At 43.2% G+C, this 14,495-nt stretch overlaps 1 protein-coding gene across 4 annotated transcripts in view; it reads left to right on the top strand.

Moving 5' to 3' along the window:
• The window catches only part of SRGAP1 (SLIT-ROBO Rho GTPase activating protein 1), a 235,625-nt gene that overhangs the window by 107,588 nt on the left and 113,542 nt on the right, over positions 1-14,495 (top strand). For all 4 annotated transcript variants that reach the window (XM_081127248.1, XM_081127247.1, XM_081127246.1 and 1 more), the window contains exons 2-3: positions 6,721-6,916; positions 12,205-12,367. In XM_081127248.1, the coding sequence (XP_080983374.1) occupies positions 6,721-6,916; positions 12,205-12,367 (359 nt within the window). The remainder of the gene's footprint in view (positions 1-6,720; positions 6,917-12,204; positions 12,368-14,495) is intronic.

Genomic DNA, 14,495 nt, shown 5'->3' with positions numbered 1-14,495 from the left:
CATTTACCCCCCTCTTCTACCTTCCCCCATCCCCTTTTCCTGTCTGATAATCACCCTACTGTTGTCCATGAGGGTGTGTGTGTGTGTGTGTGTGTGTGTGTATGTGTGTGTGTTTGCTTAATTCCTTTACCTTTTCACCCAGCCGCCCCCTCCCCTCTGACAGCTGTCAGTCTGTTCCCTGTATCTATGAATCTATGAGTCTGTTTCTATTTTGTTTGTTAGTTTATTTTATTCTTTCTCATTTCTAATTTTAGATTTTTTAATGGTCAACGAAAAAAACTACAAAGAAAAATGAACAGGTGAAATTAATTTCAATAATGTCTTTTATGTAACTCAGTCTGTCTAAAAATTTTAACTCCAGCATTGACTGACCATGGTGCCCCCCCACCCCACCCCCACTCCTGTACCTCTCACGGCTCCTTGACATTCGGACATTCATACCCTGAAGGCCGCTAGTTCTCACTGTTTCCATTGCCTGTCTCTTCACTAAGGATGGGGCTCATGACTTTCAGTGTGATATTTATAGCTCCTAGTAAGGAGTCTGGCACAAGGAAATACCCCATAAATATTTTTCAAATGAAAGGCTACTGGTACTAGTAATAATAACAACTCCATCTGTTCCCTAGTGGTTTGCAGATTACAGCATGCTTTTCACTTGTACCTCTCATTTGAGTCTCACCAGTCCTTTGTGCATTTACAAGATGAAACCAGGAGAGGCTAAGCGACTTCCCACATGCCACATGACTTTTAATAGGTGGCACTGTAACTCCAACCTGGTCCACCGGGTTCAGGTTTCTAGAGAAATGAAGACCTGGCCTTTGCTTCTTCAGTCCATTCACTAAAAAAGTCAGAGCTCACGTTTATGAATTTTTTGGGGCTCCAGATTTTTAGCTTAAGGAGCATATTGCACAAAGCTTGCTCCTGGTGTTTAGCTAGTTAGTGGCTTCAGCATGGTGTATATATTCACAGGAGCAAGGAGCATGCGAACAATGGATGGAACCAGCTAGAGGCTCATTGGGTTCTTCTCTTAAAGACATTCCAGTGCCTCTCATCTGTCTGTTGGGAGAATTCCTTATGTCCTTTGGGTATAGGTGCTGATACAGCCCAAAAGAATGCAGATTTTCTTGATATCGTAAGGGACATCTGACCAAACGCAGCCATGAGATAATTGAGGTGGTTTGTGATGCCTTAAAAATGCTGTGCTTCTCTTTGCCAGATAATCACGAGTGTAATATCCAGTCTGTCAATTTTATGTCTTAGTCCTGGGCATTCGGTGATGTATTAGAGAAACAACCCAGCCCGGACTCAGTCTTTCCACGAAATAGGCATCATCCTGTCATCTCACACAAGTCTGTTTTACGAGTTAGGACTACCCTGTCCCGGAGCAGTAGCGAGAAATGCCTTCTTTTATTCCTTTCCTAGGCAATTCCATTTTGTTTGGTACCTATTAGCAGGTTTTTATAGCTTAGAGGACTACTTCTGTGTGTGTGTGTTTTGTTTTTTATAAATTAATTGAGTAGTTTGAAAGCACACGTTTTGTGTATTATTCTTGTTGGATTATTGATGTTGAGTCATTCTGTGGTGATGCTCTGGTAGAACAGAAATGAAATAATAGTCACGAAAAAAAGAGTAAATTTTAGCCCCTTTAAAAAGGCCGTTATTCTTATTTAGTAGGTCCTGCCCTAGATTTAGGTAATGACTGACTAGCGCCTTCTCGGAGATGCCGTTTTTCTGCATGGAAGAGCTTGCGCTGTCTGCGGCAGTGGGAGTCATGGTGACAAGCCCCTCCTCGTGTTTCGTTAGGTAAATCTTTTCTGTATCGCGTTAGAAATTGTAACGAGTAATGTACAAATGAGGCTGGCCGATAAGTAAATTTACTGTCCTGGCTTATAGATAAATTCCGGATGAAGTAAAAATAAAGAATTCCCTGGCAGGTGGCTCAGTTGGTTGGAGCACTGTCCGATACACCAGAAGGCTGCGGGTTTGCTTGTGGTCAGGGCACATCCCTGGATTGCGGGTTCGATCCCCAATCAGGGTGTGTGGGGGAGGCAACCAATCAATGTTTCTCTCTTTCTCCCTTCCTCTCTCTCTAAAAATCAATAAAAACATGTCCTTGTGTGAGGATTTTAAAAAATAGTAATAATGAAGCAGGAGTTATTTTATGAAGACATCACTTTAAATCGCTTGCCTCGTATGTTGTCTGAGTCGATAAACTACTGAAAAGTACTAGGCGTGGAAATATGAGGGGTTATTTTGTTATTACTATTGTCATTCTCAGAAGTGTCTCAACAGCCAAATTTCATGGAATTATGATACTACAGTATATTTTTTATATTAATTCTGTGTTGAGGTACAATTCACGTATCTTCCAATTTGCCCTGTAATGCGTACAGTTCACTGGGTTCTAGTATGTTCACGGTTTAGTAACTACCACCACAGTCGCTTTGAGAACATTTCATCACTCCACAAAGAAACCCTGCGCCCTTAGGGATCCCCTCCCGTTTCCCCACCTCCTTCAGCCCTGGTCCACAGCTAACCTGTTTTCTATTTCTATGGATTAGTGTGTTCTGGACATTTCAGATTGATGGGATCACTGTGGTCTTTGTGACTCGTTTCATTCACTGTGCTTAGATTTTCAGAGTTAATTCACGCCGTACCGTGAATCAGTACTTGATTCCTTTTTATGGCCTCATTTTATCTCTTCACTAGGACATTTAGGTTGTTTCCACTTTTCAGCTCTTATGAATAATGTTGCTATGAATATTTGTATACAAGTTTTTGTGTGAAAATACGGTTCCATTTTTCTTAGATGTGTACTTGCAAGTGGATTTGCTGAGTCTCGGTTAACCCGACACTTAACCTTTTAAGGAACTCCCAGATTGTTTTCCAGATTTTTCATACAACTTTACACCCGCCCCTGCAGCACATGAGGGCTCCCGTCGCTTTACATCGTTGCCCACACTTGCCGTCTGTCCGGTTGCCGATGGGCATCTTAGTGGGAGCAGTGTGCTGGCTCAGAGTGCCTTTGATTTCCACCTTCCTGATGGTGATGATGTGGAGCCACTTTTCAGGTGCTGTTGGGCATTTGTATATCTTTTTGGAGAAATGTCTGTTGAGATCCTTTGCCCGTTTTTTTTCAGTTGGATTATTTATGTTCGTATTATGTGAGAGTTCTTTATAAATTCTAGATGTGTGGTATGTGCCGCTGAGTCAGCTCTGACCCCTGGTGACACCGTGATGAGTGATGCCCACACCGCCCCGTCCTCAGCGGCCCTGCTCAGCTCCTGGAGACTCACGCCTGTGGCTTCCTTTCTGGGGTCAATATCTCATACTTGGTCTTCCTCTTTCCCTGCTGCCTTCTGTTTTCCCCAGCATTATTGCCTTTCCCAGAGAACCCTGCCTTCTCATGATGTGCTTAAGGCAGGACAGGTTTATTTTTGTCACTTTTGCCTCCAGCAATGTTTCAGGCTTCGTTTGCTCTAGGACCCACCTGTTCCTCTTTCTGGTGGCCCGGGGGTATTTATGGGGAGCTCTTCTCCAACAGCATATTTCAGTTGAATCAATTCTTTTCCTATTCTAGGTACAAGTTGCTTATTAGATTCGAGATTTGCAAATACCTTCTCCCGTTCTGCGGTTGTAGTTCACCTTCTTGGTGGTTACATCTGTGTATGTTGAAACGTTTTTCAGGGCATCACGTCTTCCAGGCTCGTTCACGTCTGAGTCAGCGCCTCTTTCCAGCTTCCTGGTGCACCCCTCGATCACAGCACTGAGCTCAGTGTGCTGGTGTTATCAGCTTAGGACTTGCCTTCCCTACTTAAGGAAACTGTCTTACAAGTTTTTTTAACTCCAATGCCTAGGACTCTGCCTAACATATGAGCTCAACAATGGCTTGGTCAACTAAGTTAATATGAAGTTTGAGTCTGAAAAAAATGATGCAGGACAATACTAATCCAAAACTAATATTATTAAGGGCCCTGAAAGAGTGTCCTTGAATCTACAGGAGGGAAGGAAACTGGGATTCCTTCTACAGAAATAGGCTCACTATTTTTCTAGAAATCACCCCTTAATGTGATGCTTTCATCCATTCCTGCCCTAATGATTCTGTGGTCCCTGGGCTGACAGTGGTACTGTGCTCTGTAGCCACCTGTGGTCCCATCACAAGAATTGATAGTGTGGGGCCCCCTGCACCACGGGCTACTTTGATTTGTGCTGAGCAGTAGACCAAAATTTATACGACCAAGCATTTTTTCTATTCATTTATTTGAAAATCCTTTAAATTCTTCAGTGCTGTATTAGGTGAGGTCATATTAATAGAGCCACACCATATGTGCAGGGAGGTGACCTACTGTATTGCGCTGCCTTGTGGCTGTCGGGTGGTGTAAAGAATCCAGAGTTTTTCTCTTCCTAACAAGACATTTTAATGGTCATACTTCTGTATTGATGTTTTCCCCTTTTGATTTTTTTTTTTTTTAATGATCTTCTCCTCATTTGTCCTGGACTTTTCTAAATTAAAGATGTAATCAAATGGATTCTCCTTCTCCAGTTTTTGGAGCATATTTTATTTTCTCTCAACAATACTCCGGGCTCTGTCTCTCCACATGTTCACTGTTGCAGATGTTGCCAGGGTCCTGTTTTGATTGGAAAATTACAGATACCGTGAAGTAACAGTGACTCCTTGCAAAATGAGGATGAGTTTTTTTAACTGCTTAAATACATTCTTCCTTGTCAAAACTCCCTAGTTCTTGATTTCGAACCCTGAAGGAAGCACGCAAGAGACTATAAGAATTTAAGCCTGAAGAAGGAAGCCATTTAGGTTCTCTGTACTTCTGATGAAATTTGTACCCTCAGCCCCTTTTATTTCCTGTTTGGCGTGAAGGCAGCTTAAACACACACACACACACACACGCACGCACACGCACACGCACACACACACACCAGAGAAAACTAGTTGACAGCCTAAGCCCGTTGATTTATTTTCTCTTAGTGCAGCAAAATGTGCTAAAATTACCAAATCTTGAAAGACTTGCTGGGATTCCTGAATGAGAAATACTCCCACCCTTGATTCCTTTTTCTTTATGAAACAAAAATAGTTCTGTATTCGTGGGTGAAAGAGCTTGGCAGACACGATTATAATAATGCTGTATTGAAAAACACTTACTTTGGTTGATGAAAAACCAGATACTGTTCACAGTAGTGAAAAGCCTGTAATAATGTCTTCACTCGTGTGCTCACCACACTTCCATGAGATTAATACTAGGAACTCCCAAACTAGAAGTGGAAATACTAAGAGAGGACACTTGAGAAATACTCCCCTATCTTCTGCTAAGGTTCGCCTGAAACAGCTTTGCCTTAGTGGGGGCAGAGACCTTGTTTCATAGTTACTGCATCATCTTTGCCAGGACATAGGCCTGGCACGCTACAGGCGCTGGGCAGAAATGTTCTGTTAACCTGACCAGCGGACCTGGGTTGGGGGTCCTGGGGGCGCCACTTACTAGCTGAAGTCCCTAGATAAAGTAGCTAGTCTCCTTAAACCGCAGTTTCTTATTTGTAAAATGGGAATATACTACTACTGAACTTCAATAGGCGTAGAATAGTAAGTAGTTAATTATTATAAGCTATTATTAAATGGAGCAAATTTCCTGACTCCCTGTTTAGAACTTGACCACCCGCTGTTAATGAGCCTGATTGAACATGGGCAAGTGCGTGCATATATATCATCAGCTCAGTTGTTCTCTGTTCAAAAATAATAGGAATCGAGAAGGTGTTATTTGGACACTGATTTCTGTTAACTCCACTGAATTAGAGTCAGCCTCACTTTTAGGGATTATGCACTGGGAAAGATGAACTAAAGAAGTTTTCCAATATGAATAGTCTTTCTTTGGAGGGTAGCCCTGGATGTTAGAACAAAAACAAATCAGTCGTTATTAGTTACTGTATCTCATTTTCCAAAACACATGTTTCATTGTTACAGTCATTTACAGATAGTTTTACACGACACACTTCTGCTTTTGTGTTTTTGCTAAATCACTAAATGACTAACCTTCGTGTTCCTGATGTATTAAAATTGTCAAAAGATTCACTTTAGGGTTATGTGTCGATAAGGCCGTTAGTTTGAACGCTGTGTAACAGCGAAGAGCCCTTGATTGCCCATTATGAATGGATTATTTGGATGTAGAAAGGAATTATTTTTAGGCACAGCATCCCTACAAACCCTGGAGCTATGTGTTTTACAAACTAGGAATTTATGCACTAAATAAAAATTACCAGATGTCAGTGTCCGTATGTGCCAACTGGCAAATGTGTAGTGGCTCCGAGTCTGGGAGAAATGATGCTCACTTCTTTGCCGTTCAGACTCAAAAGGGGTAGTTGAGGTGAAATGCTGTTGAAAAAATTACAATGTACTCAGCTACCCAGAGATGTCACATGTTACGAATTGTTATCTGGAAAGCTTTAATTTTCCCCCTCCTGACTCCATGTGTGTTTGTGGCCTTGTAAATGTAGCCCATGTTTCTGTTCTAATTTATTACATTCTTTCCAGAGGCTTGTCTCATTCTCTTAAAGGGTCAGCAGATACCTTATTTAAAGAACCACCGTGGACACTGCGGTGTCATGGAGGTCCAATACAGGCTAAATGTGTCATAGCATTCGTTACTGTCACCTTGCACACACCAGACACATCAGTAATGTCACATCATCCAACGGGTTCTCTTCTCTCCTTAGAAATTCGAGCTCAGCTGGTAGAACAACAAAAATGCCTGGAGCAGCAAACGGAGATGCGAGTCCAGCTTCTCCAGGACCTGCAAGATTTCTTCCGGAAAAAAGCCGAAATTGAGACGGAGTATTCTCGAAACCTAGAGAAGTTAGCAGAAAGGTTCATGGCAAAAACAAGAAGCACGAAGGATCATCAGCAGTACAAGTAAGAGAGACTTGACTCAGAGCCACCTTTCCAAGGTCACATCCTACCTTTATTCTTCCCTTGTTGGCCTTAGACTTTTCCATTTTTGTCTGATAAGCTATTGATTGGCATAGCCCCATAGATAAAAACAACCATCTGATTTATGGGCATCAGTTTATCACATTTTAAATTAATTGTATTCTCTTCACACTTTTTTCTTTCCGATAAATATATATTTATGGGTAACTTTATATTCAAGAAGAATATAAAGTCTATATACTTTTTTTATTTTCAATCTTCACCCGAGGATATTTTTTCCATTGCTTTTCAGAGAGAGTGGGAGAGAGAGAGAAACACTGATACGAGAAAGACACATCGATTGGTTGCCCCCTGCATGAGCCCTGACTGGGGCTGAGCCTGCAACCGAGGTACATGCCCTTGGCCAAAATTGAACCCGGGACCCTTCATTCCGAAGGCTGACTCTCTAACCACTGAGCTAAACCAGCTAGGACTAAAGTCTATGTTCTTTATAAACTTCTTGATTATAGAAAACTAGGGCTTTATGCCTACCACAGGTGGATATTTGGACGGGAAAATTTTAAATAGCAGAGGTCTTAGGATTTCTGCAGTTATTTTTACATGAAAATAAGCAATTAGGGTTGCTTAAGTTTAGTCTCCCCCCCCCCCACACACACACATCATGTTTATGGTCATTGCAGTTGAGACTGACTTAAAACAAGGATCTTTGGTAAAATGCTATGATTGTGAGTAATGAAACCTTATATTAATTGTACTTCATTTGTTTAAAGAGTACCTACAGGTGTTTCTGATAATAAAATTTATAATAAATCGTAGAGACAAAGAGACAAGTATGCAGACAGCTGCAATAGAGTTTTCAATGCTATGAGGGGTAAGCACAGGATGTGATGAACCCGCCTGACGGATCCGTCCTATAGTGAAGCCGGGGAAGGGAAGGCCAAGGAAAGGTCCTGGCAGAAGTGATACATAAGTGAAGACCTGGGGGACTAGTTGGCCATGTCAGGGACCAAAGCAGGATGTTCCAGGCAAGGGGAACCTCGTGCATAAGGGACCAGAGGGGAGGGGTGTGGGGCAGCTTTGCAGAAAAGAGAGGAACCCGGTGGGAATGAGTAGTGAGGTGGTGAGTTACACGGCTATGGGTGTAAGTTGTGCCAGATCGTGGAGGCCAGTAGATCACACTCAGCAGTTTGGATTTCATCCTGAGGGCACGAGAAGCCTTCGGAGAGTTTTAAGTAGCAGGATGACCGGCTCAGACCTGCATTTTAAAATGATGACAGAGAACATAGGTTGTGCACCGGAGGACACTGTCATCGAGAGGGAAGCGTGCAGGGGCTCGCGCAGCAGTGGCCCGAACCCGCAGCGCTGCGGGAAGCAGTGGACTGGTTTGGAGATATTGCGTAGCCTTTCATCCTGGGAATGCAGTGGACTGGGTGATCTGAACAATACCTCTGCCACAGAACGCCTGGAAATTCTGATTAAAATAGAATAGACATTCTTTTAAAAGTATAACTGAACTCGTAGGAAAGTCAGGGAAATTTCCAGGGCCAGGAAAGGAAAAGGGAACTGAAACCAAACTGGCAGTTGTATCGATTCTTTAGTCCCACGTGGGGACAGGATGAGGCCTGAGCAAGGTAAAGAGTTAGAACTGAGGGCTCCCCTGCCACCAACCTTGTCACATGGTCAAATCAGGACCAGGAGAGCTACTGTCTCAGTGAAATGACAAAACAGAAAGCCACCCCCCACCCCACCCTCGCACAGAGCGACAACAGGGAGGCCTGTCTGTTCAGCTGGCTCCAGACCGGGGGGCGACTCAGAGGTGCCCGTCTTTGCCTTCGCCGCGGGCTTCGCAGGCCCATTTTGTGCCGTCTGTGGCTTCGGATCCTACAGAAAAAGTAGGGCGGGAACTATCCCCGGGGTGCCTTTGTAGGAGCAAATGCAGAACTACTGTACATAGGGAATACCCCCCTTTTTTCTGGATGACTTTAACTTCTAGTGTTGGTCCAGTATAGAAATAAATTTTCGTGATGATTTCCAGGGCAAACAAATGTCAAATGTACCTGCCAGAGACTGGAGCTAGAAAGAGGAGACTGGAGCCAGTACTATATTCACATTTATAGTAACTGTCCCTTTTAAAAGTGATTGTGAATAAAGATACAGCTCATTCGTCCATTCAGTAAATGTTTTTTATTGATTTTGAGAGAGAGGGGACAAGAGAGGGAGAGAGAGAGAGAAACATCCATGTGAGAGCAAAACATCGATTGGCCGCCTCCTGCAGACCTCCTGCGGGGGACGGAGCCTGCAGCCTGGCATGTGCCCGGCTGGGAATCGAACTGGCAGCCTTTCTTTGCATGGGACGACGGCCAGCCAACTGAGCCACGCTCGCCAGGGCTCTCGGTAAACATTTTTGTACGTCACCTTCTACGTGCTGTACCGGTAATTGGTTGTGAGCTGAAAGCATGCACAGGCCTGTTCACCGTGGCCTGGTGCCTCAGTAGAGAGTTGCTGCTTTTTGTTTCTCCCGGTTTGTTCACTGGTTTTCTTCAAAATGTAAGCAACTTGGAATTTTCTTTGACTTGAGTAAGTTTATTATTGAATATGGGACTGAAGATAGATGGATAATAAATCTATAGAAAGGACAACCCAGGATTAGGAGAAACTGAAAGACAGGCTGTATTAAAGAGTCGGGTAACTTAACCTGATACAGTGCTGAATGTTAATTCATATCTCAAGGGTAGTCAGTCAGACAGGCCTCGTTTGAATACTGACTTTACTGTGTGCCTTTGGTTAAGTTACTTAACCTCTCTGAGCCTTTTTTTCCTAACTTGTACAATGAGGCTTTATGACCATTAAATGAGACACTTAACAAAGTTCTTGATGTGATTGATAGCTGGCATGGAGTCCACATAATCATTTCTTCTCCTCTTCACCAAGCAAACATTAAATCTTTAGCACTGTAACTACCAGTCATTTAAGCTGGACTTTCGAGTCTAGCTCCTATTCAGGCTGGGGATGCTCATAGTGTAGAACAGCAATTTTCAGCCAGTGCGCCCCAAGAATTTTTCAAACATGCAATACCTGACTAATCAGGGGCACTGACCTCTTTTCCCTTAGATTGTCAAATAAAAAAATGACAATAGCCAACACAACAGTAGCTGTCCGGTGTGAATGAATCACAATTATACCTGTTTTTTGTCACGTCAGCAAAAAATATAACATTTTTTGGCGTGCTGCAGAATTTTAGTAGTTAGTTTATGCTTGCCGTGAGATGGAAAAGGTTGAAAGTCGCTGGTGTGGAACAATCCTTGGCCTAACGTAATGCAAAGGCCAAGGGTTGGCTCAGCCTCCCCAGTTTAGACTCTCTGACACTAGCTTTGGTCTCCAGCACATCACTGCGCCTCGCTAAGCTCCAGCTCTGTCATTGATAGAAGGGGTAGAAAGAATCTCTGCCTTAAATGGTTGTGTACGGATTAAGTAGAGTTAGTCTGTGTAAAGTCCTGAGACCAGCCCCTGGGTAAAAAGAGCTAACTTTACATAGCACTTACTATAGACCTAAGGCATTTTGGCTAAGTATGTAAACACATATATTAACTCAAATAATCCCCATAGTAAACTTACGAGATAAGTATTATTATTTTATCCATTCTACTAATGAAGTAATGGAGGCACAGAGAAGTTAAACTAATTTGGCCAAGATCACAGAGCTGGTAAGCGGTAGTTCTGGGAACTGAACCTGGACAGTATAGACCCACATTCCATGCTTTTGGCCTGTGAGCTGCTTCTTATAATAGGCATTCAATAAATGGCAGCTGCTATCACTATTACTACTACTCTTATTAAGGCAATAATAAGTGTTTACTCAATGAATGAAATATTATTTAATGCTTACTATGGGCAGGGCACTGAGGAAAAAAAATCAACTTTTTCTAAGAATTTATGGGCCATTTCAAAATAAAGGATATACCCAGAAGTTATTATAATAAGCTAACATTTACCTCTTGGGCTGGGTGGATAGAAAATATCAGTAGAAAGGCTCCATTTGTCTGCCACTGAACTGCTGCCCTTTGCCTGGGCACTTTGAGAAAAAAAATGGGGTTCTCCAGGTGGGGGGAGCAATACTCAGCGTGCCAGCTGGGAGAACAGGCGGCTTCTCTTGGGGGTGCAAGTGCTAAGACCCTAGCTCAGGGACTTCTTCCTACACCCATTCTTACCTCTATCCTCTACTTCCTCTTCTTTCTAGAGGGGTTTTCGACTTAATGCAGTGTAAAATCCTGAATCTGAGGGACTTACTGGCAGAAAGAGCCAACCTAATGATTTCTTTCCTAATTGAATTAATATTCAGAGTTATAAATGATCACGAATAATAGGAGTATAACATGTACTGATAAAATAGCACTTGTGTCCTGAGTTAGGATAAACATTCTATGCCATTTTGCCATTTTACAGTTAGATTTTACTGCCAAAACAAAAGAAAGCAAAATCCACACAAAACTTGATACTTTGGTGATTTTTTTTAAGCAGTGACATCCCACTTGGTCACTGTTTTTGTTCAGCATTTTTCTTTAAGATTTTTTACAAGTCTTTTGTGGTTTATATTTACCTTTAGCTTTATTATCTAGAATAAACGAGGATTAGTTAGAAATATGAAATACTTTACTGGGTTTAAACAGGACGTGTGGCTCGTTATATACAAGCCAGCAAACTTCGTGGCTCTGTTCACGAGCCTTGAGACAGTGCTATAAAGTTCTGACTCTTTTGGGGAGGCTGGAGGTTATGTATCAGGGGATTAATAAATAACCCTCAAATTTATGTTCCGTGGAAAGCGTACCTAGCCAAATCTCTTTTCCAACAACAGCCTGAACACTCAAAGCAGACTTTGTGTGCAAGGGCAAACCACAGTCTGTCTGGGAGACAGTCGTCTATAGATTTTTATGTAAACATGAGCTTTCTTCAATGGAGTGTTTAAGGCTGCAGGCCTGCCCGAGGGCTCTGTATGGTAGGGGCCCGTGGCCCTGGTCGGAAGAGTGCGTTTTGACCGGTGTTCTTGGTCCAAGTTTTTTCTTCCAAGCCTAGGAGACTGCTGGCTCTGTGCCATCACAGCCCAGAAGGCTCTTCTGCTGGCTGCTGAGTATCCTGCTATGAGCAATACCCAGAGTCGAAAGAACAGGGACAAAACCTGCCTCCCCTGGCTCCTGGTTTGCCTGGGTGTCCTCCCTCGGCTGACTGGGACAGCTTTGAAATCGACGGTAATTCTGTCTTTCTTCACTTCATAGGAAAGACCAGAACTTGTTGTCTCCAGTGAACTGCTGGTATTTGCTCCTGAACCAAGTGCGGAGAGAAAGCAAAGACCACGCGACCTTGAGTGACATCTATCTGAACAACGTGATTATGCGCTTCCTGCAGATAAGTGAGGATTCCACCAGGATGTTTAAAAAGGTACCTTCCACCAACCCTGCCATGCTGTGTGCTTTCCCAGAACCGCTGTGCCTGTACCCACCCCTGAGAGAGGGCTGGTGCCTTGATTACATAATTGGACTCAATAAATATTAGGTTCAAAAGTCAATGAATTAATATTTTAATGAAAAGAGAAGCCTGAGCAAGCACACTTGTAGAGTTGAGTCACTGAGTCTGTGACCTAAACAACGTGAGCGAAAGGTTGGAAATGAGGTGTGCCTGCCAATCGCACCCCTGTCCGCAGGCACGGACCGCCTGCAGGTAGGAAAATCCAGACCAGGGGGGAAGAGCTTTCAGTGCTGTGTTTTGGGCTCACGCCTGCTCAGCGACTTGTGAAGAGCCGGATAACCAGATGTGCTGCTCTCTCGGGAAAATGTTATCAGTTTCTTCTGACTCCCACCAGACCAGCAGTGGAGGCTGAGATGGAGTGAGATGAAAAAATCCCACAGGGCACAGAAAATTCTGTCCCTGACGTGCCAGAGAGCGTCCTTCCTTCCCAAATCCATTATAAAAAGCAGAAGAAACTGAGCTTTAAAGGCTTCTTATCGTTACGACTAGTCTCAGCCAGCTCTCAGCAATTTTGTTTGTTTGTTTGTTTGGACATTTTTGTTGCAAGCAAGAACAAACTTGGACCGTTTCCTTTGTGGGGAAGGCAGCTACTTGCCCAGTTAGACTGGCTTTCAGTTTTTATGTTTGTAAGACAAGGGTTCCCCCCCCCCCACCTCAGCGTTGTACTAGTGGTGTGTGGAGCCTGTACCAGTATCTGTACCTCTATTCAGTAAGTAATTATTAGTTTCAGAAAGTGGGGAAAAGAACCAACTTGTGGATTAATGACATATTTATGTTTCAAAGGGGCCCCGTGGAACAAAGATGCAGTGTTAGGCAGGCCAGCTGGAAAACTTCTTAGTCATGTTTGATGTATCCACATTAGATTTCAATTCTGACCTAGAAATGGAGTGTAGCAAACTCCAAGTCATCCTTTGCTCTGGTAATTAGGGGGTGGGGAAATGTTTCAAACAAAGGAGAAATGTTAAAAAATTAGAACTAAGACCATATTCATTGACAAGGCAATAAAGAACAAGAATATCCGGTGCATCTTTAAAAGTAGAGATTGAAAACAAATAGTTTAGACCGAGCCGTGAAAGTGAAGGAAATTTCTCACACATCAGCCCTTTCAGCCAAGAGCTCATTTGGTAACTGGTTTGTTTTTGCTTTTGTTTTTGAGCATCTTCTAGGAATAGGAGAAGGTGTTAGGTCTTGGAGAGACTCTGTAGATGAAGGAAAACGAGTCCTCATGTTCATGGTCACAGTTTGTCCAAATTTGGGTGGCGCTTTTTGCTTCCCAGTTGTGGGGGTGCTGGCAACCATTCAGTTAGTGCGTCTGGAGCCAGCACCTCAGTTGAGTTCATTTATTTATCCATTTAACGAAACATCTTTAAAATGTCTAGCTGGGGAAGCAGAGTTAAAAGACATGTCCCTGCCTGCAGGGAACTCATTACAATAATGAACAGTTACCATGCTAAAGGGATGCACAACTGCGGGAGCTGGAAGGAAATTCTGCACAGAAAGGGAACACTTCCAGTGAGGTCTGTAGGAGAGGAGGTGGTCACCAAGCAGACAAGGACAATGACCTGTTCTGGGGAAAGCAAGAGCGTGGCATGTTCTGTGAAAGGAAAGAGTCCTATGTAACTGGACCAGGGCTTGCATGGGCAGGACTGATGGGATGTGAGGCTAGAAAGGACAGTCATATAAAAGGGACTTCGTCTTACTAAGATGGTAGAATTTGTATTTTGTAAATCAAAGTCAAGGGCTTGATAAAGTTGATACAAACCCAGAGCTGAGAGTTGAGTGGATTTGGATTTGAATCCTTATCTTTGTTTTACAGTCCTTGGATTTGAGCTGCCTCAGGGGTGGGGCCCAGTAACCTCGGGGTGAGGCAGCTCCCTTCTGTAGAGGGCCATTTTCAGAGATGGATCAGCTGTGAGTTTCACCAGTCAGCAGCCAGTGTTCACTGTAGTTGGGGGAATGAGTTCATGGCTCTTAAAGAAAAGGTCTGGAGAACGTATAGTAAACGCACATGCACGTGAACACACACACACACACACACACA

Source organism: Miniopterus schreibersii (genome assembly GCF_964146895.1).
Source record: "Miniopterus schreibersii genome assembly, chromosome: 2".
Classification (NCBI taxonomy): Eukaryota; Metazoa; Chordata; class Mammalia; order Chiroptera; family Miniopteridae; genus Miniopterus; species Miniopterus schreibersii.
Note: the sequence above shows the minus strand (reverse complement) of the source record. Positions and strands in the feature narration are given on the sequence as shown.